Below are 24,916 nucleotides of genomic sequence, written 5' to 3' on the forward strand. Positions count from 1 at the left end.
GGCAGGCTGGGAAGGAAGCAGGCTGGCAGGCTGGGAAGGAGGCAGGCTGGGAAGGAGGCAGGCAGGCAGGCTGGGAAGGAAGCAGGCTGGCAGGCTGGGAAGGAGGCAGGCTGGGAAGGAGGCAGGCTGGCAGGCTGGGAAGGAGGCAGGCTGGCAGGCTGGGAAGGAGGCAGGCTGGCAGGCTGGGAAGGAGGCAGGCTGGGAAGGAGGCAGGCTGGCAGGCTGGGAAGGAGGCAGGCAGGCAGGCTGGGAAGGAGGCAGGCAGGCAGGCTGGGAAGGAGGCAGGCTGGGAAGGAAGCAGGCTGGCAGGGTGGGAAGGAGGCAGGCAGGCAGGAAGCGATACTGTATATGGGTGTTGAAGTGAACTGTGAACCACGTGACCTTTGAGAGTGTGTGTGTGTGTGTGTGTGTATGGGTTTGGGGTGGGGGGTGGGGGTGGTGTGTCGGTGGTGGGGGGAGAGGGGGATGTGTGTCGGTGGTGGGGGGAGATGGGGAGGTGTGTCGGTGGTGGGGGGAGAGGGGGAGGTGTGTCGGTGGTGGGGGGAGAGGGGGGGGTGTGTTGGTGGTGGGGGAGGGACCGGCTGACTCCGTAAGCCTAACCACACTCCACAGACCTGTGACCCAGATTTGTTTCTTAAATGTACAGTACATCATCGTATATTTTAGGCAGGATGTGCCTGCAGGCTGGCAGGAAACATCCAGAGGATGTTTGCCAGACGTCTTAATAATCAGTTAGGAACAATTAAGGACTTTTATAAAGCGGATCAGGACTTCACTTATTGATGAGTACAATCAAAACACGGTCGCATTTACGCCATGAACCTGACGATTTTTTCCCCTAGAGTTTTTTTCATAAATTTTTCGGAAAAATTTCTTTTTACATTTCTAGTTTATTTTTCCCCTCTATTTCTCGTATACGAACTTACATGTTAACCGACGGGTCTCGTCCCCAAGGGGTTCGGAAACCAAGTGGTGCTCTGTATATATATATATATATATATATATATATATATATATATATATATATATATATATATATATATATATATATATATATATATATATATATATATATATATATATATATATATATATATATATATATATATATATATATATATATATATATATATATATATATATATATATATATATATATATATATATATATATATATATATATATATATATATATATATATATATATATATATATATATATATATATATATATATATATATATATATATATATATATATATATATATATATATATATATATATATATATATATATATATATATGTCGTACCTAGTAGCCAGAACTCACTTCTCAGCCTACTATGCAAGGCCCGATTTGCCTAATAAGCCAAGTTTTCATGAAATAATGTTTTTTCGTCTACCTAACCTACCTAACCTAACCTAACCTAGCTTTTTTTGGCTACCTAACCTAACCTTACCTATATATATAGGTTAGGTTAGGTTAGGTAGGGTTGGTTAGGTTCGGTCATATATCTACGTTAATTTTAACTCCAATAAAAAAAAATTGACCTCATACATAGTGAAAAGGGTAGCTTTATCATTTCATAAGAAAAAAATTATAGTAAATATATTAATTCAGGAAAACTTGGCTTATTAGGCAAATCGGGCCTTGAATAGTAGGCTGAGAAGTGAGTTCTGGCTACTAGGTACGACATATATATATATATATATATATATATATATATATATATATATATATATATATATATATATATATATATATATATGTCGTACCTAGTAGCCAGAACGCACTTCTCAGCCTACTATGCAAGGCCAAATTTGCCTAATAAACCAAGTTTTCCTGAATTAATATATTTTCTCAAATTTTTTTCTTATGAAAAGATAAAGCTACCCATTTCATTATGTATGAGGTCAATTTCTTTTTATTGGAGTTAAAATTAACGTAGATATATGACCGAACCTAACCAACCCTACCTAACCTAACCTAACCTATCTTTATAGGTTAGGTTAGGTTAGGTAGCCGAAAACGTTAGGTTAGGTTAGGTTAGGTAGGTTAGGTAGCCGAAAAAACAATTAATTAATGAAAACTTGGCTTATTAGGCAAATCGGGCCTTGCATAGTAGGCTGAGAAGTGCGTTCTGGCTAATAGGTACGACATATATATATATATATATATATATATATATATATATATATATATATATATATATATATATATATATATATATATATATATATATATATGCATATGCATGCGAACAAGCCTGAATGGTCCCCAGGACTATATGCGAATGAAAACTCACACCCCAGAAGTGACTCGAACCCATACTCCCAGAAGCAACGCAACTGGTAACTACAGGGCGCCTTAATCCGCTTGACCATCACGGCCGTCAAAAGGAAGTGATAGCCGAGGCTATTTGAGCCACTTCCCCGACGGCAACTCGGATGGTAATCTTGGGCATAGCATTTCACCAAATCACCTCATTCTTTGGGGCACACGTGAGGAACACAAATGCGAACAAGCCTGAATGGTCCCCAGGACTATATGCGAATGAAAACTCACACCCCAGAAGTGACTCGAACCCATACTCCCAGAAGCAACGCAACTGGTAACTACAGGGCGCCTTAATCCGCTTGACCATCACGGCCGTCAAAAGGAAGTGATAGCCGAGGCTATTTGAGCCACTTCCCCGACGGCAACTCGGATGGTAATCTTGGGCATAGCATTTCACCAAATCACCTCATTCTTTGGGGCACACGTGAGGAACACAAATGCGAACAAGCCTGAATGGTCCCCAGGACTATATGCGAATGAAAACTCACACCCCAGAAGTGACTCGAACCCATACTCCCAGAAGCAACGCAACTGGTAACTACAGGGCGCCTTAATCCGCTTGACCATCACGGCCGTCAAAAGGAAGTGATAGCCGAGGCTATTTGAGCCACTTCCCCGACGGCAACTCGGATGGTAATCTTGGGCATAGCATTTCACCAAATCACCTCATTCTTTGGGGCACACGTGAGGAACACAAATGCGAACAAGCCTGAATGGTCCCCAGGACTATATGCGAATGAAAACTCACACCCCAGAAGTGACTCGAACCCATACTCCCAGAAGCAACGCAACTGGTAACTACAGGGCGCCTTAATCCGCTTGACCATCACGGCCGTCAAAAGGAAGTGATAGCCGAGGCTATTTGAGCCACTTCCCCGACGGCAACTCGGATGGTAATCTTGGGCATAGCATTTCACCAAATCACCTCATTCTTTGGGGCACACGTGAGGAACACAAATGCGAACAAGCCTGAATGGTCCCCAGGACTATATGCGAATGAAAACTCACACCCCAGAAGTGACTCGAACCCATACTCCCAGAAGCAACGCAACTGGTAACTACAGGGCGCCTTAATCCGCTTGACCATCACGGCCGTCAAAAGGAAGTGATAGCCGAGGCTATTTGAGCCACTTCCCCGACGGCAACTCGGATGGTAATCTTGGGCATAGCATTTCACCAAATCACCTCATTCTTTGGGGCACACGTGAGGAACACAAATGCGAACAAGCCTGAATGGTCCCCAGGACTATATGCGAATGAAAACTCACACCCCAGAAGTGACTCGAACCCATACTCCCAGAAGCAACGCAACTGGTAACTACAGGGCGCCTTAATCCGCTTGACCATCACGGCCGTCAAAAGGAAGTGATAGCCGAGGCTATTTGAGCCACTTCCCCGACGGCAACTCGGATGGTAATCTTGGGCATAGCATTTCACCAAATCACCTCATTCTTTGGGGCACACGTGAGGAACACAAATGCGAACAAGCCTGAATGGTCCCCAGGACTATATGCGAATGAAAACTCACACCCCAGAAGTGACTCGAACCCATACTCCCAGAAGCAACGCAACTGGTAACTACAGGGCGCCTTAATCCGCTTGACCATCACGGCCGTCAAAAGGAAGTGATAGCCGAGGCTGTAGTTACCAGTTGCGTTGCTTCTGGGAGTATGGGTTCGAGTCACTTCTGGGGTGTGAGTTTTCATTCGCATATAGTCCTGGGGACCATTCAGGCTTGTTCGCATTTGTGTTCCTCACGTGTGCCCCAAAGAATGAGGTGATTTGGTGAAATGCTATGCCCAAGATTACCATCCGAGTTGCCGTCGGGGAAGTGGCTCAAATAGCCTCGGCTATCACTTCCTTTTGACGGCCGTGATGGTCAAGCGGATTAAGGCGCCCTGTAGTTACCAGTTGCGTTGCTTCTGGGAGTATGGGTTCGAGTCACTTCTGGGGTGTGAGTTTTCATTCGCATATAGTCCTGGGGACCATTCAGGCTTGTTCGCATTTGTGTTCCTCACGTGTGCCCCAAAGAATGAGGTGATTTGGTGAAATGCTATGCCCAAGATTACCATCCGAGTTGCCGTCGGGGAAGTGGCTCAAATAGCCTCGGCTATCACTTCCTTTTGACGGCCGTGATGGTCAAGCGGATTAAGGCGCCCTGTAGTTACCAGTTGCGTTGCTTCTGGGAGTATGGGTTCGAGTCACTTCTGGGGTGTGAGTTTTCATTCGCATATAGTCCTGGGGACCATTCAGGCTTGTTCGCATTTGTGTTCCTCACGTGTGCCCCAAAGAATGAGGTGATTTGGTGAAATGCTATGCCCAAGATTACCATCCGAGTTGCCGTCGGGGAAGTGGCTCAAATAGCCTCGGCTATCACTTCCTTTTGACGGCCGTGATGGTCAAGCGGATTAAGGCGCCCTGTAGTTACCAGTTGCGTTGCTTCTGGGAGTATGGGTTCGAGTCACTTCTGGGGTGTGAGTTTTCATTCGCATATAGTCCTGGGGACCATTCAGGCTTGTTCGCATTTGTGTTCCTCACGTGTGCCCCAAAGAATGAGGTGATTTGGTGAAATGCTATGCCCAAGATTACCATCCGAGTTGCCGTCGGGGAAGTGGCTCAAATAGCCTCGGCTATCACTTCCTTTTGACGGCCGTGATGGTCAAGCGGATTAAGGCGCCCTGTAGTTACCAGTTGCGTTGCTTCTGGGAGTATGGGTTCGAGTCACTTCTGGGGTGTGAGTTTTCATTCGCATATAGTCCTGGGGACCATTCAGGCTTGTTCGCATTTGTGTTCCTCACGTGTGCCCCAAAGAATGAGGTGATTTGGTGAAATGCTATGCCCAAGATTACCATCCGAGTTGCCGTCGGGGAAGTGGCTCAAATAGCCTCGGCTATCACTTCCTTTTGACGGCCGTGATGGTCAAGCGGATTAAGGCGCCCTGTAGTTACCAGTTGCGTTGCTTCTGGGAGTATGGGTTCGAGTCACTTCTGGGGTGTGAGTTTTCATTCGCATATAGTCCTGGGGACCATTCAGGCTTGTTCGCATTTGTGTTCCTCACGTGTGCCCCAAAGAATGAGGTGATTTGGTGAAATGCTATGCCCAAGATTACCATCCGAGTTGCCGTCGGGGAAGTGGCTCAAATAGCCTCGGCTATCACTTCCTTTTGACGGCCGTGATGGTCAAGCGGATTAAGGCGCCCTGTAGTTACCAGTTGCGTTGCTTCTGGGAGTATGGGTTCGAGTCACTTCTGGGGTGTGAGTTTTCATTCGCATATAGTCCTGGGGACCATTCAGGCTTGTTCGCATTTGTGTTCCTCACGTGTGCCCCAAAGAATGAGGTGATTTGGTGAAATGCTATGCCCAAGATTACCATCCGAGTTGCCGTCGGGGAAGTGGCTCAAATAGCCTCGGCTATCACTTCCTTTTGACGGCCGTGATGGTCAAGCGGATTAAGGCGCCCTGTAGTTACCAGTTGCGTTGCTTCTGGGAGTATGGGTTCGAGTCACTTCTGGGGTGTGAGTTTTCATTCATATATATATATATATATATATATATATATATATATATATATATATATATATATATATATATATATATATATGTCGTACCTAGTAGCCAGAACTCACTTCTGAGCCTACTATGCAAGGCCCGATTTGCCTAATAAGCCAAGTTTTCATGAATTAATTGCTTTTTGACTACCTAACCTACCTAACCTAACCTAAACTAACTTTTTCGGCTACCTAACCTAACCTATAAAGATAGGTTAGGTTAGGTTAGGTAGGGTTGGTTAGGTTCGGTCATATATCTACGTTAATTTTAACTCCAATAAAAAAAAATTGACCTCTTACATAATGAAATGGGTTGCTTTATCATTTCATAAGAAAAAAATTAGAGAAAATATATTAATTCATGAAAACTTGGCTTATTAGGCAAATCGGGCCTTGCATTGTAGGCTGAAAAGTTAGTTCTGGCTACTAGGTACGACATATATACATATATATATATATATATATATATATATATATATATATATATATATATATATATATATATATATATATATATATACATATATATATATATATATATATATATATATATATATATATATATTATATATATATATATATATATATATATATATATATATATATATATATATACATATATATATATATATATATATATATATATATATATATATATATATATATATATATATATATATATATATATATATAATATATATATATATATATATATATATATATATATATATATATATATATATATATATATATATATATATATATATATATATATATGTCATACCTAGTAGCCAGAACTCACTTCTCAGCCTACTATTCAAGGCCCGATTTGCCTAATAAGCCAAGTTTTCCTGAATTAATATATTTACTATAATTTTTTTCTTATGAAATGATAAAGCTACCCTTTTCACTATGTATGAGGTCAATTTTTTTTATTGGAGTTAAAATTAACGTAGATATATGACCGAACCTAACCAACCCTACCTAACCTAACCTAACCTATATATATAGGTAAGGTTAGGTTAGGTAGCCAAAAAAAGCTAGGTTAGGTTAGGTAGGTTAGGTTGACGAAAAAACATTAATTCATGAAAACTTGGCTTATTAGGCAAATCGGGCCTTGCATAGTAGGCTGAGAAGTGAGTTCTGGCTACTAGGTACGACATATATATATATATATATATATATATATATATTATTAAATATGACCGAAAAAGTAAGATTAATAATTCTAACACAAATTTTCTCAATCTTTCGTACATTTCTTTTCACTGTTGGAGGTAAATCAAAAATCAATTCTCCAAAATTCATTTTTATTTCTAGTCTGACGCGACACGAGCGCGTTTCGTAAAACTTATTACATTTTCAAAGACTTTAGTTTACAAATACACAACTGAATAGAACTTACGCATCTCCGATTTTATATCTACATTTGAGTGAGGTGGATGGGGTGAGGTGGCATTAATAGGGTATTAATTTCATCAACACAACACAGAACACGAAACAATGGGTATTGAATAGAAGTGTTTGTAGAAAGCCTATTGGTCCATATTTCTTGATGCTTCTATATTGGAGCGGAGTCTTGAGGTGGGTAGAATATAGTTGTGCATTAATTGGCTGTTGATTGCTGGTGTTGACTTCTTGATGTGTAGTGCCTCGCAAACGTCAAGCCGCCTGCTATCGCTGTATCTATCAATGATTTCTGTGTTGTTTACTAGGATTTCTCTGGCGATGGTTTGGTTGTGGGAAGAGATTATATGTTCCTTAATGGAGCCCTGTTGCTTATGCATCGTTAAACGCCTAGAAAGAGATGTTGTTGTCTTGCCTATATACTGGGTTTTTTGGAGCTTACAGTCCCCAAGAGGGCATTTGAAGGCATAGACGACGTTAGTCTTTTTTAAAGCGTTCTGTTTTGTGTCTGGAGAGTTTCTCATGAGTAGGCTGGCCGTTTTTCTGGTTTTATAGTAAATCGTCAGTTGTATCCTCTGATTTTTGTCTGTAGGGATAACGTTTCTATTAACAATATCTTTCAGGACCCTTTCCTCCGTTTTATGAGCTGTGGAAAAGAAGTTCCTGTAAAATAGTCTAATGGGGGTATAGGTGTTGTGTTAGTTGTCTCTTCAGAGGTTGCATGGCGTTTCACTTTCCTTCTTATGATGTCTTCGACGAAACCACTTCGGCCAATCATTAGCCAGATACCCACACCCACGTACAGACTGGCGAAGCGACTCAACGGCCTGCTGACTCCTTATGTTCCTTGCGCCTTCAGCCTGAAGTCTCCAAAGGAATTTGTTGACTTACTGCGGGGCACACGGGCCACAGGGATAAGAGCCTCGTTGGACGTAGAATCGCTGTTTACCAACGTACCTGTGGACGAGACAATCGGGATGATAGCCGACATCGTGATCCAGCCTGTACTCCTCTTGACATACCAGAAAATATTCTGAGGAAACTACTCCAAGCTTGTACTAAAGAGGCACCCTTCTTGAGCCCGGATGGGCACATGTATAAGCAAGTAGATGGGGTCGCCATGGGTTCTCCCCTAGGTGTCCTGTTTGCAAACTTCTACATGGGTACCATCGAGCAAAAAGTCTTAGTCGACATGAACTTGAAACCGGCCATATACTGCAGGTATGTTGACGACATTTTTACACAGGTACCTGATGTCAGACATCTGCAGGAGCTGAAGGAGACATTTGAGCAGAGTTCCGTGCTGCGTTTCACTTACGAGATGGAAAAGGATGGGAAGCTGCCCTTTCTAGATGTAACAGTCATGGAAAAGAGCGGAGGTTTCCACACTGCAGTCTACACTAAGGAAACGAACATAGGAATGTGCCTAAATGCCAACAGCGACTGCCCAGACAGGTACAAGAGGAGTGTTGTTAACGCATATGTCGACCGTGCTCTCAGCCACAGCTCAGAATGGAAGCAAGTCGACGAAGAACTCTGTAGGGTAAGGCAGGTCCTAGTCAACAACGGCTTCTCCAATGGTTTCGTCGAAGACATCATAAGAAGGAAAGTGAAACGCCATGCAACCTCTGAAGAGACAACTAACACAACACCTATACCCCCTATTAGACTATTTTACAGGAACTTCTTTTCCACAGCTCATAAAACGGAGGAAAGGGTCCTGAAAGATATTGTTAATAGAAACGTTATCCCTACAGACAAAAATCAGAGGATACAACTGACGATTTACTATAAAACCAGAAAAACGGCCAGCCTACTCATGAGAAACTCTCCAGACACAAAACAGAACGCTTTAAAAGAGACTAACGTCGTCTATGCCTTCAAATGCCCTCTTGGGGACTGTAAGCTCCAAAAAACCCAGTATATAGGCAAGACAACAACATCTCTTTCTAGGCGTTTAACGATGCATAAGCAACAGGGCTCCATTAAGGAACATATAATCTCTTCCCACAACCAAACCATCGCCAGAGAAATCCTAGTAAACAACACAGAAATCATTGATAGATACAGCGATAGCAGGCGGCTTGACGTTTGCGAGGCACTACACATCAAGAAGTCAACACCAGCAATCAACAGCCAATTAATGCACAACTATATTCTACCCACCTCAAGACTCCGCTCCAATATAGAAGCATCAAGAAATATGGACCAATAGGCTTTCTACAAACACTTCTATTCAATACCCATTGTTTCGTGTTCTGTCTTGTGTTGATGAAATTAATACCCTATTAATGCCACCTCACCCCATCCACCTCACTCAAATGTAGATATAAAATCGGAGATGCGTAAGTTCTATTCAGTTGTGTATTTGTAAACTAAAGTCTTTGAAAATGTAATAAGTTTTACGAAACGCGCTCGTGTCGCGTCAGACTAGAAATAAAAATGAATTTTGGAGAATTGATTTTTGATTTACCTCCAACAGTGAAAAGAAATGTACGAAAGATTGAGAAAATTTGTGTTAGAATTATTAATCTTACATTTTCGGTCATATTTAATAATATATATATATATATATATATATATATATATGTCGTACCTAGTAGCCAGAACTCACTTCTGAGCCTACTATGCAAGGCCCGATTTGCCTAATAAGCCAAGTTTTCATGAATTAATTGCTTTTTGACTACCTAACCTACCTAACCTAACCTAAACTAACTTTTTCGGCTACCTAACCTAACCTATAAAGATAGGTTAGGTTAGGTTAGGTAGGGTTGGTTAGGTTCGGTCATATATCTACGTTAATTTTAACTCCAATAAAAAAAAATTGACCTCTTACATAATGAAATGGGTTGCTTTATCATTTCATAAGAAAAAAATTAGAGAAAATATATTAATTCATGAAAACTTGGCTTATTAGGCAAATCGGGCCTTGCATTGTAGGCTGAAAAGTTAGTTCTGGCTACTAGGTACGACATATATACATATATATATATATGTCGTACCTAGTAGCCAGAACGCACTTTTCAGCCTACTATGCAAGGCCCGATTTGCCTAATAAGCCAAGTTTTCATGAATTAATTGTTTTTCTACTACCTAACCTACCTAACCTAACCTAACCTAACTTTTTCGGCTACCTAACCTAACCTAACCTATAAAGATAGGTTAGGTTAGGTTAGGTAGGGTTGGTTAGGTTCGGTCATATATCTACGTTAATTTTAACTCCAATAAAAAAAATTGACCTCATACATAATGAAATGGGTAGCTTTATCATTTCATAAGAAAAAAATTAGAGAAAATATATTTATTCAGGAAAACTTGGCTTATTAGGTAAATCGGGCGTTGCATAGTAGGCTGAGAAGTGCGTTCTGGCTACTAGGTACGACATATATATATATATATATATATATATATATATATATATATATATACATATATATATATATATATATACATATATATATATATATATATATATATATATATATATTATATATATATATATATATATATATATATATATATATATATATATATACATATATATATATATATATATATATATATATATATGTCGTACCTAGTAGCCAGAACTCACTTTTTGGCCTACTATTCAAGGCCCGATTTGCCTTATAAGCCAAGTTTTCCTGAATTAATATATTTTTTCTAATTTTTTTCTTATGAAATGATAAAGCTACCCATTTCATTATGTATGAGGTCAATTTTTTTTTATTGGAGTTAAAATTAACGTAGATATATGACCGAACCTAACCAACCAAACCTAACCTAACCTAACCTATATTTATAGGTAAGGTTAGGTTAGGTAGCCAAAAAAAGCTAGGTTAGGTTAGGTTAGGTAGGTTAGGTAGACGAAAAAACATTAATTCATGAAAACTTGGCTTATTAGGCAAATCGGGCCTTGAATAGTAGGCTGAGAAGTGCGTTCTGGCTATTAGGTACGACATATATATATATATATATATATATATATATATATATATACATATATATATATAATATATATATATATATATATATGTCGTACCTAGTAGCCAGAACTCACTTCTCAGCCTACTATTCAAGGCCCGATTTGCCTAATAAGCCAAGTTTTCCTGAATTAATATATATACTATAATTTTTTTCTTATGAAATGATAAAGCAACCCTTTTCTCTATGTATGAGGTCAATTTTTTTTTATTGGAGTTAAAATTAACGTAGATATATGACCGAACCTAACCAACCCTACCTAACCTAACCTAACCTATATTTATAGGTAAGGTTAGGTTAGGTAGCCAAAAAAAGCTAGGGTAGGTTAGGTTAGGTAGGTTAGGTAGACGAAAAAACATTAATTCATGAAAACTTGGCTTATTAGGCAAATCGGGCCTTGAATAGTAGGCTGAGAAGTGCGTTCTGGCTATTAGGTACGACATATATATATATATATATATATATATATATATATATATATATATATATATATATGTCATACCTAGTAGCCAGAACTCACTTCTCAGCCTACTATTCAAGGCCCGATTTGCCTAATAAGCCAAGTTTTCCTGAATTAATATATTTACTATAATTTTTTTCTTATGAAATGATAAAGCTACCCTTTTCACTATGTATGAGGTCAATTTTTTTTATTGGAGTTAAAATTAACGTAGATATATGACCGAACCTAACCAACCCTACCTAACCTAACCTAACCTATATATATAGGTAAGGTTAGGTTAGGTAGCCAAAAAAAGCTAGGTTAGGTTAGGTAGGTTAGGTTGACGAAAAAACATTAATTCATGAAAACTTGGCTTATTAGGCAAATCGGGCCTTGCATAGTAGGCTGAGAAGTGAGTTCTGGCTACTAGGTACGACATATATATATATATATATATATATATATATATATATATTATTAAATATGACCGAAAAAGTAAGATTAATAATTCTAACACAAATTTTCTCAATCTTTCGTACATTTCTTTTCACTGTTGGAGGTAAATCAAAAATCAATTCTCCAAAATTCATTTTTATTTCTAGTCTGACGCGACACGAGCGCGTTTCATAAAACTTATTACATTTTCAAAGACTTTAGTTTACAAATACACAACTGAATAGAACTTACGCATCTCCGATTTTATATCTACATTTGAGTGAGGTGGATGGGGTGAGGTGGCATTAATAGGGTATTAATTTCATCAACACAAGACAGAACACGAAACAATGGGTATTGAATAGAAGTGTTTGTAGAAAGCCTATTGGTCCATATTTCTTGATGCTTCTATATTGGAGCGGAGTCTTGAGGTGGGTAGAATATAGTTGTGCATTAATTGGCTGTTGATTGCTGGTGTTGACTTCTTGATGTGTAGTGCCTCGCAAACGTCAAGCCGCCTGCTATCGCTGTATCTATCAATGATTTCTGTGTTGTTTACTAGGATTTCTCTGGCGATGGTTTGGTTGTGGGAAGAGATTATATGTTCCTTAATGGAGCCCTGTTGCTTATGCATCGTTAAACGCCTAGAAAGAGATGTTGTTGTCTTGCCTATATACTGGGTTTTTTGGAGCTTACAGTCCCCAAGAGGGCATTTGAAGGCATAGACGACGTTAGTCTCTTTTAAAGCGTTCTGTTTTGTGTCTGGAGAGTTTCTCATGAGTAGGCTGGCCGTTTTTCTGGTTTTATAGTAAATCGTCAGTTGTATCCTCTGATTTTTGTCTGTAGGGATAACGTTTCTATTAACAATATCTTTCAGGACCCTTTCCTCCGTTTTATGAGCTGTGGAAAAGAAGTTCCTGTAAAATAGTCTAATAGGGGGTATAGGTGTTGTGTTAGTTGTCTCTTCAGAGGTTGCATGGCGTTTCACTTTCCTTCTTATGATGTCTTCGACGAAACCATTGGAGAAGCCGTTGTTGACTAGGACCTGCCTTACCCTACAGAGTTCTTCGTCGACTTGCTTCCATTCTGAGCTGTGGCTGAGAGCACGGTCGACATATGCGTTAACAACACTCCTCTTGTACCTGTCTGGGCAGTCGCTGTTGGCATTTAGGCACATTCCTATGTTCGTTTCCTTAGTGTAGACTGCAGTGTGGAAACCTCCGCTCTTTTCCATGACTGTTACATCTAGAAAGGGCAGCTTCCCATCCTTTTCCATCTCGTAAGTGAAACGCAGCACGGAACTCTGCTCAAATGTCTCCTTCAGCTCCTGCAGATGTCTGACATCAGGTACCTGTGTAAAAATGTCGTCAACATACCTGCAGTATATGGCCGGTTTCAAGTTCATGTCGACTAAGACTTTTTGCTCGATGGTACCCATGTAGAAGTTTGCAAACAGGACACCTAGGGGAGAACCCATGGCGACCCCATCTACTTGCTTATACATGTGCCCATCCGGGCTCAAGAAGGGTGCCTCTTTAGTACAAGCTTGGAGTAGTTTCCTCAGAATATTTTCTGGTATGTCAAGAGGAGTACAGGCTGGATCACGATGTCGGCTATCATCCCGATTGTCTCGTCCACAGGTACGTTGGTAAACAGCGATTCTACGTCCAACGAGGCTCTTATCCCTGTGGCCCGTGTGCCCCGCAGTAAGTCAACAAATTCCTTTGGAGACTTCAGGCTGAAGGCGCAAGGAACATAAGGAGTCAGCAGGCCGTTGAGTCGCTTCGCCAGTCTGTACGTGGGTGTGGGTATCTGGCTAATGATTGGCCGAAGTGGTTTCGTCGAAGACATCATAAGAAGGAAAGTGAAACGCCATGCAACCTCTGAAGAGACAACTAACACAACACCTATACCCCCTATTAGACTATTTTACAGGAACTTCTTTTCCACAGCTCATAAAACGGAGGAAAGGGTCCTGAAAGATATTGTTAATAGAAACGTTATCCCTACAGACAAAAATCAGAGGATACAACTGACGATTTACTATAAAACCAGAAAAACGGCCAGCCTACTCATGAGAAACTCTCCAGACACAAAACAGAACGCTTTAAAAAAGACTAACGTCGTCTATGCCTTCAAATGCCCTCTTGGGGACTGTAAGCTCCAAAAAACCCAGTATATAGGCAAGACAACAACATCTCTTTCTAGGCGTTTAACGATGCATAAGCAACAGGGCTCCATTAAGGAACATATAATCTCTTCCCACAACCAAACCATCGCCAGAGAAATCCTAGTAAACAACACAGAAATCATCGATAGATACAGCGATAGCAGGCGGCTTGACGTTTGCGAGGCACTACACATCAAGAAGTCAACACCAGCAATCAACAGCCAATTAATGCACAACTATATTCTACCCACCTCAAGACTCCACTCCAATATAGAAGCATCAAGAAATATGGACCAATAGGCTTTCTACAAACACTTCTATTCAATACCCATTGTTTTGTGTTCTGTCTTGTGTTGATGAAATTAATACCCTATTAATGCCACCTCACCCCATCCACCTCACTCAAATGTAGATATAAAATCGGAGATGCGTAAGTTCTATTCAGTTGTGTATTTGTAAACTAAAGTCTTTGAAAATGTAATAAGTTTTACGAAACGCGCTCGTGTCACGTCAGACAAAAAATAAAAATGAATTTTGGAGAATTGATTTTTGATTTACCTCCAACAGTGAAAAGAAATGTACGAAAGATTGAGAAAATTCGTGTTAGAATTATTAATCTTACTTTTTCGGTCATATTTAATAATATATATATATATATATATATATATTTATATATTTATATGTACTGTATGTGCGAACAAGCCTGAATGGTGGGGTGGTTCAAATAGCCTCGGCTATCACCTCATTTTGTCCAGTTGTGATGGTCAAGTGGATTAAGGCGTCTTGTACATACCAGTTGCGTTGCTCCTGGGAGTATGGGTTCGAGTCACTTCTGGGGTGTGAGTTTTCAGTTGCATATTGTCCTGGGGACCATTCAGGCTTGTTCGCATTTGTGTTCCTCACGTGTGCCCCAAAGAATGAGGTGATTTGGTAAAATGCTATGCCCAAGATTACTATCCGAGTGCCGGCGGTGGGGTGGTTCAAATAGCCTCGGCTATCACCTCATTTTGTCCGGTCGTGATGGTCAAGTGGATTAAGGCATCTTGTACATACCAGTTGCGTTGCTCCTGGGAGTATGGGTTCGAGTCACTTCTGGGGTGTGAGTTTTCAGTTGTTATATGTATGTATGTATGTCGTACCTGGTAGCCAGAACGCACTTCTCGGCCTACTATGCAATGCCCGATTTGCCTAATAGGCTGAGTGATTTTCTTTATTCTCAATAAATTGTTTCCAATTGGTTTATTTTAAATATTATTCTTATATTACGAACATAAATTATTTATTTAGTTATGTTAGGTTAAGATAAGTTAGGTTAAGATAGGTTAGGTTAGGTTAGGTAGGGTTGGTTAGGTTCAATCATATATCTATGTTACTTTTAACTCAAATTTTAAAAAATTAACTCATACATAATGAAATGTGTAACTTTATCATTTCATAAGAAAAAAATTAGAAAAATATTGAAATTCAGGAAAACTTGGCTTATTAGAAGTCTTCAAACTTCCCGTAGATTCAATGGAATCCCAGGTTGTATAACTTGGACTATGTTATGGTAGAGGGGTACGGTGTGCAGCTGGTTCAAGTCACATTATAGCTCCAGATGATTGCTCAATGCTCCTCATTGATGTATATCATGTTAGTGTGATTTCTTTATGTATCTGTAGCAGACTTGTGGTGATGAAGTGTGTAGGAAACATCAAGAATACACATCAGTGTGAGGAAATGCAGTCACTCATGATAGTGCTATACAGCCATCCTGTCTTTGTTCTTTCTTATGATAATTAGTTAGTTTAGTTCCCTCAGAATATTGTTTTATGTACTGTATACCATACACAAAATGCTCTATTGCTTACTCTTCACAAAATAAAATAGCTTATTATCTCAGAGCTACTCCTCTCCCTGGGCTGGACAGTAGAGCGACGGTCTCACTTCATGCAGGTCAGCATTCAATCCCCGACTGTCCAAGTGGTTGGGCACCATTCCTTCCCCCCGTCCCATCCCAAATCCTTATCCTGACACCTTCCAAATGCTATAAGTCGTAATGGCTTGGCTTTCTTTCCTGATCATTCTCCCTCCTTTCTCTGGGGGTGGATGGGGAAAGGCACAAGCTACACATATTTTGTTTAGTATTATATTAAAAGTTTGTTTGACAGTGTGTCATCTTTCAGATTCCTAACCTTGGTGACCACGTTCATGGGGAGGAAAGTGCCGAGTTTACAAATACTCTTGGAGAAAAAATTATTGTGCAAATCTGTGATACACAACAAGAAACTGCTACACTTCTTGCAAAGGTAAATATAAGGATTGACTCATTATTAATTTCATAATTTGTCTTGCTTACATAAAAATCTACAAAAGCTGTACAATACTGTACTCTGCAGTCCAGGTGAGTAAATGAGCCAAACTGCCAAGTGATATAATATGCATCTACAGCTGCCAAACACCAAACCTCCATCTTGTGTAGCAGTGAGTGTAATTACCTAAGTGTAGTTACAGGATGAGAACTACGCTCGTGGTGTCCCTTCTCCCCAGCACTCTTTGTCAAATAACACTTTGAAACTACTGATGGTTTTGGCCTCCACCACCTTCTCACTTAACTTGTTCCAACCGTCAACCACTGTTTGCGAAGTGTGTGTGTGTGTAAAGTCACAGAAAATGGAATGATCACTTAATGCAACTCTAACCGAAATCCAGCTAAAGTTGCAAGGCTCCAACTCCCACATGAGCGTAAACCAAGCTCAACTCACATTGCTAACTACTTACTGTATCTCGCAGGCCTCGAATCGGTAAATAAATCTCAAAGCATTATGTAAACCAGGGACAACTTGATAGGAGTGACCTCAAAGGAAAATTTCAAAACTTCAGAAAAAAATTGCTAAACCTCTGGTTGTTTACTAGACCCAAAGTGAATGAGGAAGCAAGACACACTAGAGGGGGACTAGCTTGTGAATACATGCTTATGAAGCATTCTTATATAAAAATGAAAAAAGCTCGACTTATAAGCTGGACTAAGTGCAATGGAAAGCTAGCCACTTGTATATTATATTCCTTTGGTGTCCACAAAGGTGTACTGTATTTGTTATAAGGGTAAGTGCTAGGCAGGAGTGAGGCTGTCTTAGATGTGTGTCACCTGGGCTGTGAAGAGGGAGAATTGGGAAATGAGTTATTTCCTTCATTTGGCTTCTAGTTTCATAGTTTTCCTCCTAATCTTTTCTCTTAGAGAAAAGAATTTTTAATTTTTAAAATTTGTTTTGAAAATAAAAAAAAAATTAATTTTGTGATGTTTATCAGCTACTGTATTTGGGAATTTACCTTAGTATGGGGGTTGATCATTGATCCCCATTTACTTCCCCGCTCCTTTAACAGAGCATGATACATATTGGTACTGTATCTACTGCACTTGCTCTTAGCACGCCAAGATTGTCATGGAAGTTTGGCATTATGGGGATGGCCCTCGGGTGCTATTACAGTACACTGCTTGGAGCCACTGAGGGGTCCATCTCTGCATAAAGTTTTTTGTAATACCTGTTTCTCAATAATATTTATTACTAAATAGGCAATAATAGTTCTCATACACAAAACAGCACATAGTTAAAGCTCTTGCTAAATATCTTCAATCTATCAAATATTTTGCCAACATCTGATCAATATATGTAGCTGAATAGAAAATGCTTCTTTTTTATAGAAAATACCTGCTACCAGTTTAATGACAATTTAAGCATTGCAACAAAAGCAACAAGAGAAGCAGTCAGCTGATGCCATCAATATAACAATTAGTCATAACTAACTCATTAGTTATTAATAACTCAATTAGTCAAGTTTAACTCCCAGAAACAAAGCTCATTTTTGATTAGCCATCAACAGAGCCATGCTGCAGTGATATATTACCCCACAACACCCCGCCTGCAGTTATTTGTAGAAAAATCTCTTCCAGAGAGGACAGTTCCATTAGCAAAATCCTTCAAACATTTGGAGGTTTTCATTATTTGGAAGCCCAGTTTTTAGAGGTTGCACTGTATTGCTATACAGTAATATGGTAAATGTTTTCAGATAAATTCTTCCAAATTGTTTAGTTATAGCTGTGCCATGCTGAAGTAGTCATGACTTTGTCACAGAAAAATAGGAGGATATTTGATAATAATGAATTGGTGACTGAAATGAGCACTGTTATTGTGAATTCAAAGAACTATTTTTCCAGGTTTTGGATGGTAATCAGGAAGCAGCAGATATTTTGGCAGATGTTGTTCACTCTGATATTAACAGAAGCTCAGAACCAGAATTATTAAAACAAATACCTAATTTACCAATAGAAAATTTAGGTATATGGATTGATCCAATTGGTGAGTTAATTAATTTGTTAAAATTTTATCTAATAATTTGCATAATTAGTATCTTTAAATTTATTACCACCTTAGTTTTAGAGAAATTCTAGGAGTTAATTACGAACAAATTAATATAGTTGAACACTTGAATTTATTGCATTAATGCAGACATAAGCTGACAAACTTATCACATATCTCTCAGGCATTCTACTAACACCTTCATACAACTTCAATGTAATGTTCTTAATCAGCTTCACAACCCCACATTTCATATCTCTCGCTCCTCACCCCTATTAAAATACACACTGCTGTGTTTTCTTTGATTGCTCGTTAAATGATATATAAAATCATCTATCCTGAATCCTAACATTTGGACAGTTACCCCCACCATAGCAGGTGGCTGCCGGATACATCTGACGCCCCTCTCCAGCTGCTGAATTAAATTTTGCATTCTCAATCCATTTTCATTTAGTTATCATCAGATTAGATGCCCGTATCAACTTTGACATCGTTTAGCTCAATCTGTTAATAATTATCATTTATGCAGGCGATGAGTCACAATAACGTGGCTAAAGTATATTGACTAAACCACACACTAGAAGGTGAAGGGACTACAATGTTTCGGTCCGTCCTGGACCATTCTCAGATCGATCCATTTCATTCTCTATTCTCCATTCCATTTCAATTTTCTATTCTCAAGTCAATCGACTGGAGAATGGTCCAGGACGGACCGAAACGTCGTCGTCTCTTCACCGTCTAGTGTGTGGTCTAGTCAACAATTATCATTTATATTCTATCCACTCTTAAATTTGTTTTCAGATTCTACTGGAGAGTATGTAAAAGGTGAAATTGGAACAAGTTGTAATGGTATATATACCCATGGGCTTCAGTGTGTTACAGTTCTTATTGGCTTGTATGACCGTTTGTCTGGCTTACCTCTTGGGGGCATCATCAATCAACCATTTGCTGTGTTTAATGAAGAGAACCAGAGGTAAATGGCACAAGTTTTAATTGTAAAGTTTATTGCAATTATTATAGCTTATATCTACTGATACATATTCAGTACAAGGAATTATTTATTTACCCAAACATTATGATTGTAGTTGGCAGGGAGAGGTATACTGGGGTGTGAGCTACGGCAGTGTTAGCATCCATAATGTGCCACTCAAGACATCCAGTCATCGAGATGGACGACCTATACTTCTCGTGTCTTCTAGCGAAGATGTCAAGTTGCAAGAAAAGTTCAAGAATAAATTCAGTGTAGTACATGCCACCGGTGCTGGTTACAAGCTTCTGGCAGTAGCCCTTGGACATGCATCTGCATGTGTATCCTCAAAGGTAAGGAAATTTCAGGAGGGAATAAGGAGTGGAAAATTGTATGGAGATGTTAGTAGAATGTCTGAGAGATAGGTGATGTAATAGGAGGAGATAGGTATGTAAGGAAATTCCATTTCTTTATTTTTTATGGTTCCCATTGTCAGGGACATGAAGCCTGTTTTGAGTTAGAAGTCCTATTAAGTCAGTGACTGACCTTTCCGAAGATGCAACCCACAACAGTCTCCTAACTCCCAAGTGAATGTTGAAATCAGGTGTAAGGTCATCCTAAGCTACCAACTGAACTTTTCCAGCTGTGTCACACAACAGGTGGTTAGCTCATCAGTATTTATTTACTACTAGGTAAACAGATGCTTCAATTGTAAGGAAATGTGCCCAATGTAATTTTGTTCTGTGTAGGAATAAAACTCAGAACCATTCAATGATGAGTCAACTGTGCTGACCACTGCAATTACTTAAAATGTCATTATGCATTAAGAGAAAGAATAATAATAGTAATAATATTTTATTGATAAAAGTACAGTGGATCCGATTTCAGTGGTTGCTTAGTACATAATAATATTTGTATGTTTTTTAAAGCAAATAATTATACATACATTTAATTATGCACAGTTTCAGGAAGACAATGATTGTGCAATATATTGAGTTTAAAGTTTTGGGCGAACACAATTATCTGTATTCCACATAGTTTACCTGAGGGCCACTAACACACTAGTGGCCTCAATGAGGACAGGAAGCTGGCAACTTGACATAGGTCCCTCCCATTTGTCCTAATGATTTTTTCAAGCTGGATTTTAAAGTTCAGCAGAGTTTTGGCACATATGGCTTTGGTGGGTAGGCAATTCCATGGCTTTATAACCCTGTGAGTGAAAAAGCATCTCCTGTTTTCAGTCCCACACTGTGGCTTGTTGAGCTTGAAATAGTTACTCCTTGTTTGCGTTACATCTGACCTTTTGAAGAAGTTGTCTGGATCGACATTTTCCAAATTGTTCAGTATTTTGAACGATTAGGGGAGATCAGCCTTGTTGTGTCTGGTATGCAGTGTTGTTAGCCCTGTGGCCCTCAACCTGTTATGGTATGAATTCAATTTCTTTCTTTATTATGCACCCCCATACCTATCCCATAGGCAGTGGTAGAAAGGGTTACAGAGGCACATAATGGGTTCAGGAACTGAACCACATTGTTCGTTTAACTATGCAAGTGACAATCTTTTGAAGCCAGTTACACAATTGTTAATGTTATATATACATGTACATATATATGAGAGTTGACTTAGTTCTGGAATTATTTTTGTTGCCCGGTGTTGAACTTTCTCCAATGAAGCGGTCTTTTTCTGAAGATGGGTTCCATGACTGGATGCAATAATCCAAGTGTATTCATTGAAGATTTACTTGAGACCCCTGTTCTGGCTCTATATATATTCTCAAAAAAAGAAGTGAAACCTTTTAATTAGGTTTTAAAATGCATCAATGTTTCGAGAGAATTGCAAAGAAGAAAAGCTGTTGTTGGCTGTGTGTATCTTAACTAATAATGCACTGTATATAAGAGATAAGGTAAAGAAAGTTATTAGAACATAAAATGTAATCCTGTACAATGCAGCATCAGTAATCCATGTAAATTAATCTTAAGCTCCTAAAAACAGCAGCAATTTCAAATTACTATATTAAAATTGCCATAACTGTGTTAACAAATTGCTCTGAAATCTGAAAGGTTTGGTACCAATTTTAGGTGTCAATGGCAACTTTGAGCTGTGATGACATAGACCACAAGATTTCATTGGAATTTTCAAATTTTATTTTTGATCTTAAACTACTTGGTCATTTTCTTAGGCAATTTCCAGTTTTTTCCTGGCAATAACTAAGATTGGATAGTGCATACAGTACTGGCATATATTCTAAATCGAGTCCGGGGTAACTTTCTACCCAAATTTCACCATATGCAGACAAATCTGGAAACCGGAGATTTTCCTGGATACAACAGACAGGCATTGGGCCATGCCATATTAATCTTGTAGAGCAGTGGTTTGAGGTGCGGAGTATGGAAGGTGTTGGGGTGAGGGTATGGGGGTGTCAGGAGAGTCAGGAGGGACAGTCTGGGGAATGAGAGACCTATGATTACTGTATTGTATAGGGTAACCAAGAATTATGTTTAAACACTTCATTACTCTAAAAACTAAACAAATGTTATCTAATATTATAACAAATACATATTTAAAAAAAAATTGTGTACAAGCTGAAGAGTGTAGTACGAGTACTCTGCTAAAATTAGAGGATTTATTTTTCATTTGGTGGTCTTCAAAACTTTCCCCAACTAGACCTGCCAACCTAAACAAGCCCTGTGCTCTCTCCTTTCACATTATCTTGGGTGGGACAGAAGTGATTGTGCATGTTTCCTTTCACCTAATGTCCCTGTTCACCTAGCAGTGGGTAGGTACTCAGGAGTTAGTCAACTTGTTGTGGGGTTACATCCTGGGCGGGGTCTGTAATTCGGCCTGGGGGGGGGGGGCCTCTGTTAAACATGTATGAATACACTCTGGCTTCCTGTCCCCCGACACAGTGAATTATTATACCGCAGTGCCATGCCATTAGTGACAAATTTTCTTAATTCTCATTTTTATTTACATTGTAACTGATAATTTGTTGCCAAGACTATATTCTGTAGCAGCAGGTCATCATGGAGGTGTAAAGAGGAAGAAGGTTGTGCCATTAAAGATAAGTTACATTTCATTAATTCTGTGTGGCTGGCTGGCTGGCTGTAAGTGTTGCCAAGGATTTTGGTATAGGCACTAGTACTGTCTCTGATATAAGGAAACATAAAGAAGAATACATGAAATACATAGTTACTAGTGAAAGTGAGGGAGCTTGTTCTAGTTGAAGGTTTAATAGAAAACTTTGAAGTCTGCACACTATGCTCAGCTGGATGAGACTGTGTATACGGTAAGTGGGTTGCAAAGCACCGCAAAGCGTGTGTGACAATTTGCGGTGCAGAAATAAGAAATGCTGGAAGCAGGTTTGCAGCCAGCCATGGAATACCTGATTTCAGGGCAAGTGGCAGTTGTATTTCCAGGTTTAAAGCGAGGCACAATGTTGTGAAGAATAAAAGTGAAGCCTCACCAGAAAGCCAAGAGCCTCAACCAGTGATGCTTCAGCAGCTGGCAGTCAAACTGACCTTGCCAAGCTCATGTACTGTACAGTAGTGTTGTGTTAGGTTACATAAATTTTCAAGAACTATTGATTTCAAGATGTACAATATTGATCAAAAACATAAACTACAACACGGTAAGCTGAAGTTTCTGTTTTAAATTACAGTACTGGTATATTGTTTAATTATAGTACTGTACTGTATGTGTGTGGAAATTAAAATTATGATGGATGTGGGACAAACAATTGCAAATATGTTATTTTTGTTTACTCTTTCCAGAGGAATTCTTCTTATCTGGATGTCTGGCTTGTCTGGTGGGGTGGGGGGGGGGTCCTTCCCATATAGTCTAGATAAGTGAGCTCTGATAGTACATAGATGGCTAAATATTAAGAAAGATAGGTGGATGTACAAATGGATGGATAGATGTATGCACAGATGGATAGATAGAGGGATATATGGATGGATAGATAGATGGAGAGAGAGATGGATGGATGGATAGATAAATAGTTAGATGGATGGATAGACAGCTGGAAGACAGACAGACACAAACAACTCTGGGTACATCCCCCCCCCCCCCCTTAGTATATAGTTCATTTATAATTCATTTATATAAATAAAACCACTATGTAAAAAAATCAAAGACAAGCTTTTACTATTCAACAATGTTTTGTGTGGTTAAAACTTTAACAAACCTTGTTACAGAACATACGAAGTCATGATCATTAAATAAAGGCTCATCTTTCAACTGTGTTTTTCCCTTTAGGGATCAACATTCCGTTGGGACACAGCAGCTCCTCATGGACTACTGGTTGCGCAGGGAGGTGGTATAATAATCTATCAGAAAATTGGTCAGCTTCCAAGAGAAAAGGTAAATATTGTGTTTGAGGTTTATATATTGTATATATAACTTGAGGTTACTTATAAGAATAATCAGATTAAGTTTATTGTATATACTGCACTAGCAAAAGAAAATCATTTATTTATTTATACATACATTGGTGATTTAAGTGGTTCATTCTTACAAAGTCTCTAACATGCATAGCTTTTCCCACAAGTCCTGAAGCTAAACAAAAAACCAAGCGTTGAATATAATGAAACACCATTTTCTGGGTGAGTCCTGGAGGCTCCCCGGAGCTATCCAGGCTGAATGGATATGTACAACTTTCTGGCATCAGTCAAGGTGCATGGAGTTCTTGCCTACCAGGGAGCACGAGCCAGAACTTGGCCCCCTCAGAGAGGCACGAGGAGCAATGGCCTATAGAACCCCCCCCTGTGGTTGGGAGCATTCTATGTCTGCCATCGGTCCAGGACAGGCACCCCAAAACAAACCCCTATTCAGGTGAAAAGATTGCTACCAAAAGCCGAATGAGTGGACAAAACTCCCCAAACAGAAATAGCAAACTAACATGACGTCATCACATCGCCGCGCCGCCGTCTGCGCAACCCCCCCCCCCCTTCCCCGTCTGCGCACCCCCCTCCCCTCCCCAGAGGGGGGGAGGGAAGGAGAAGCCCCAGACCCTCCTCGCCAGCTATCCAACTGGCAGACACGCTGCACAGTACCCTGCGCCCCACCAGTGCAAAACTGCCCCTTACCCTAAGGCGAACAAGAGAGACAGAACACCCGAGCACACAAAGAGCGGCCGAAAACCAAGCAGTAAACGGCCTAGCAGGGCAGAACCCAAGGAACTTGTGGGAGGTGGCCCCAAGCCCCAAGGACAGTACTTACAGGGCACCTAGGGAAGGGAACCCTAGGCGCATGCAGCCCGAGTACTGGAGACTCACTCCCGGCTCACGCACCAC

At 39.6% G+C, this 24,916-nt stretch overlaps 1 protein-coding gene across 4 annotated transcripts in view; it reads left to right on the top strand.

The window, feature by feature from the left end:
- Ipp (inositol polyphosphate 1-phosphatase) overlaps positions 1-24,916 on the top strand; it is a 42,583-nt gene that overhangs the window by 12,797 nt on the left and 4,870 nt on the right. For all 4 annotated transcript variants that reach the window (XM_045751007.2, XM_045751008.2, XM_069304263.1 and 1 more), the window contains 5 exons: positions 16,487-16,609; positions 18,517-18,658; positions 19,460-19,631; positions 19,744-19,978; positions 23,880-23,984. In XM_045751007.2, coding sequence (XP_045606963.2) covers positions 16,487-16,609; positions 18,517-18,658; positions 19,460-19,631; positions 19,744-19,978; positions 23,880-23,984 — 777 coding nt within the window. The remainder of the gene's footprint in view (positions 1-16,486; positions 16,610-18,516; positions 18,659-19,459; positions 19,632-19,743; positions 19,979-23,879; positions 23,985-24,916) is intronic.

Source organism: Procambarus clarkii, chromosome 52, assembly GCF_040958095.1.
Source record: "Procambarus clarkii isolate CNS0578487 chromosome 52, FALCON_Pclarkii_2.0, whole genome shotgun sequence".
NCBI classification, from domain to species: Eukaryota; Metazoa; Arthropoda; class Malacostraca; order Decapoda; family Cambaridae; genus Procambarus; species Procambarus clarkii.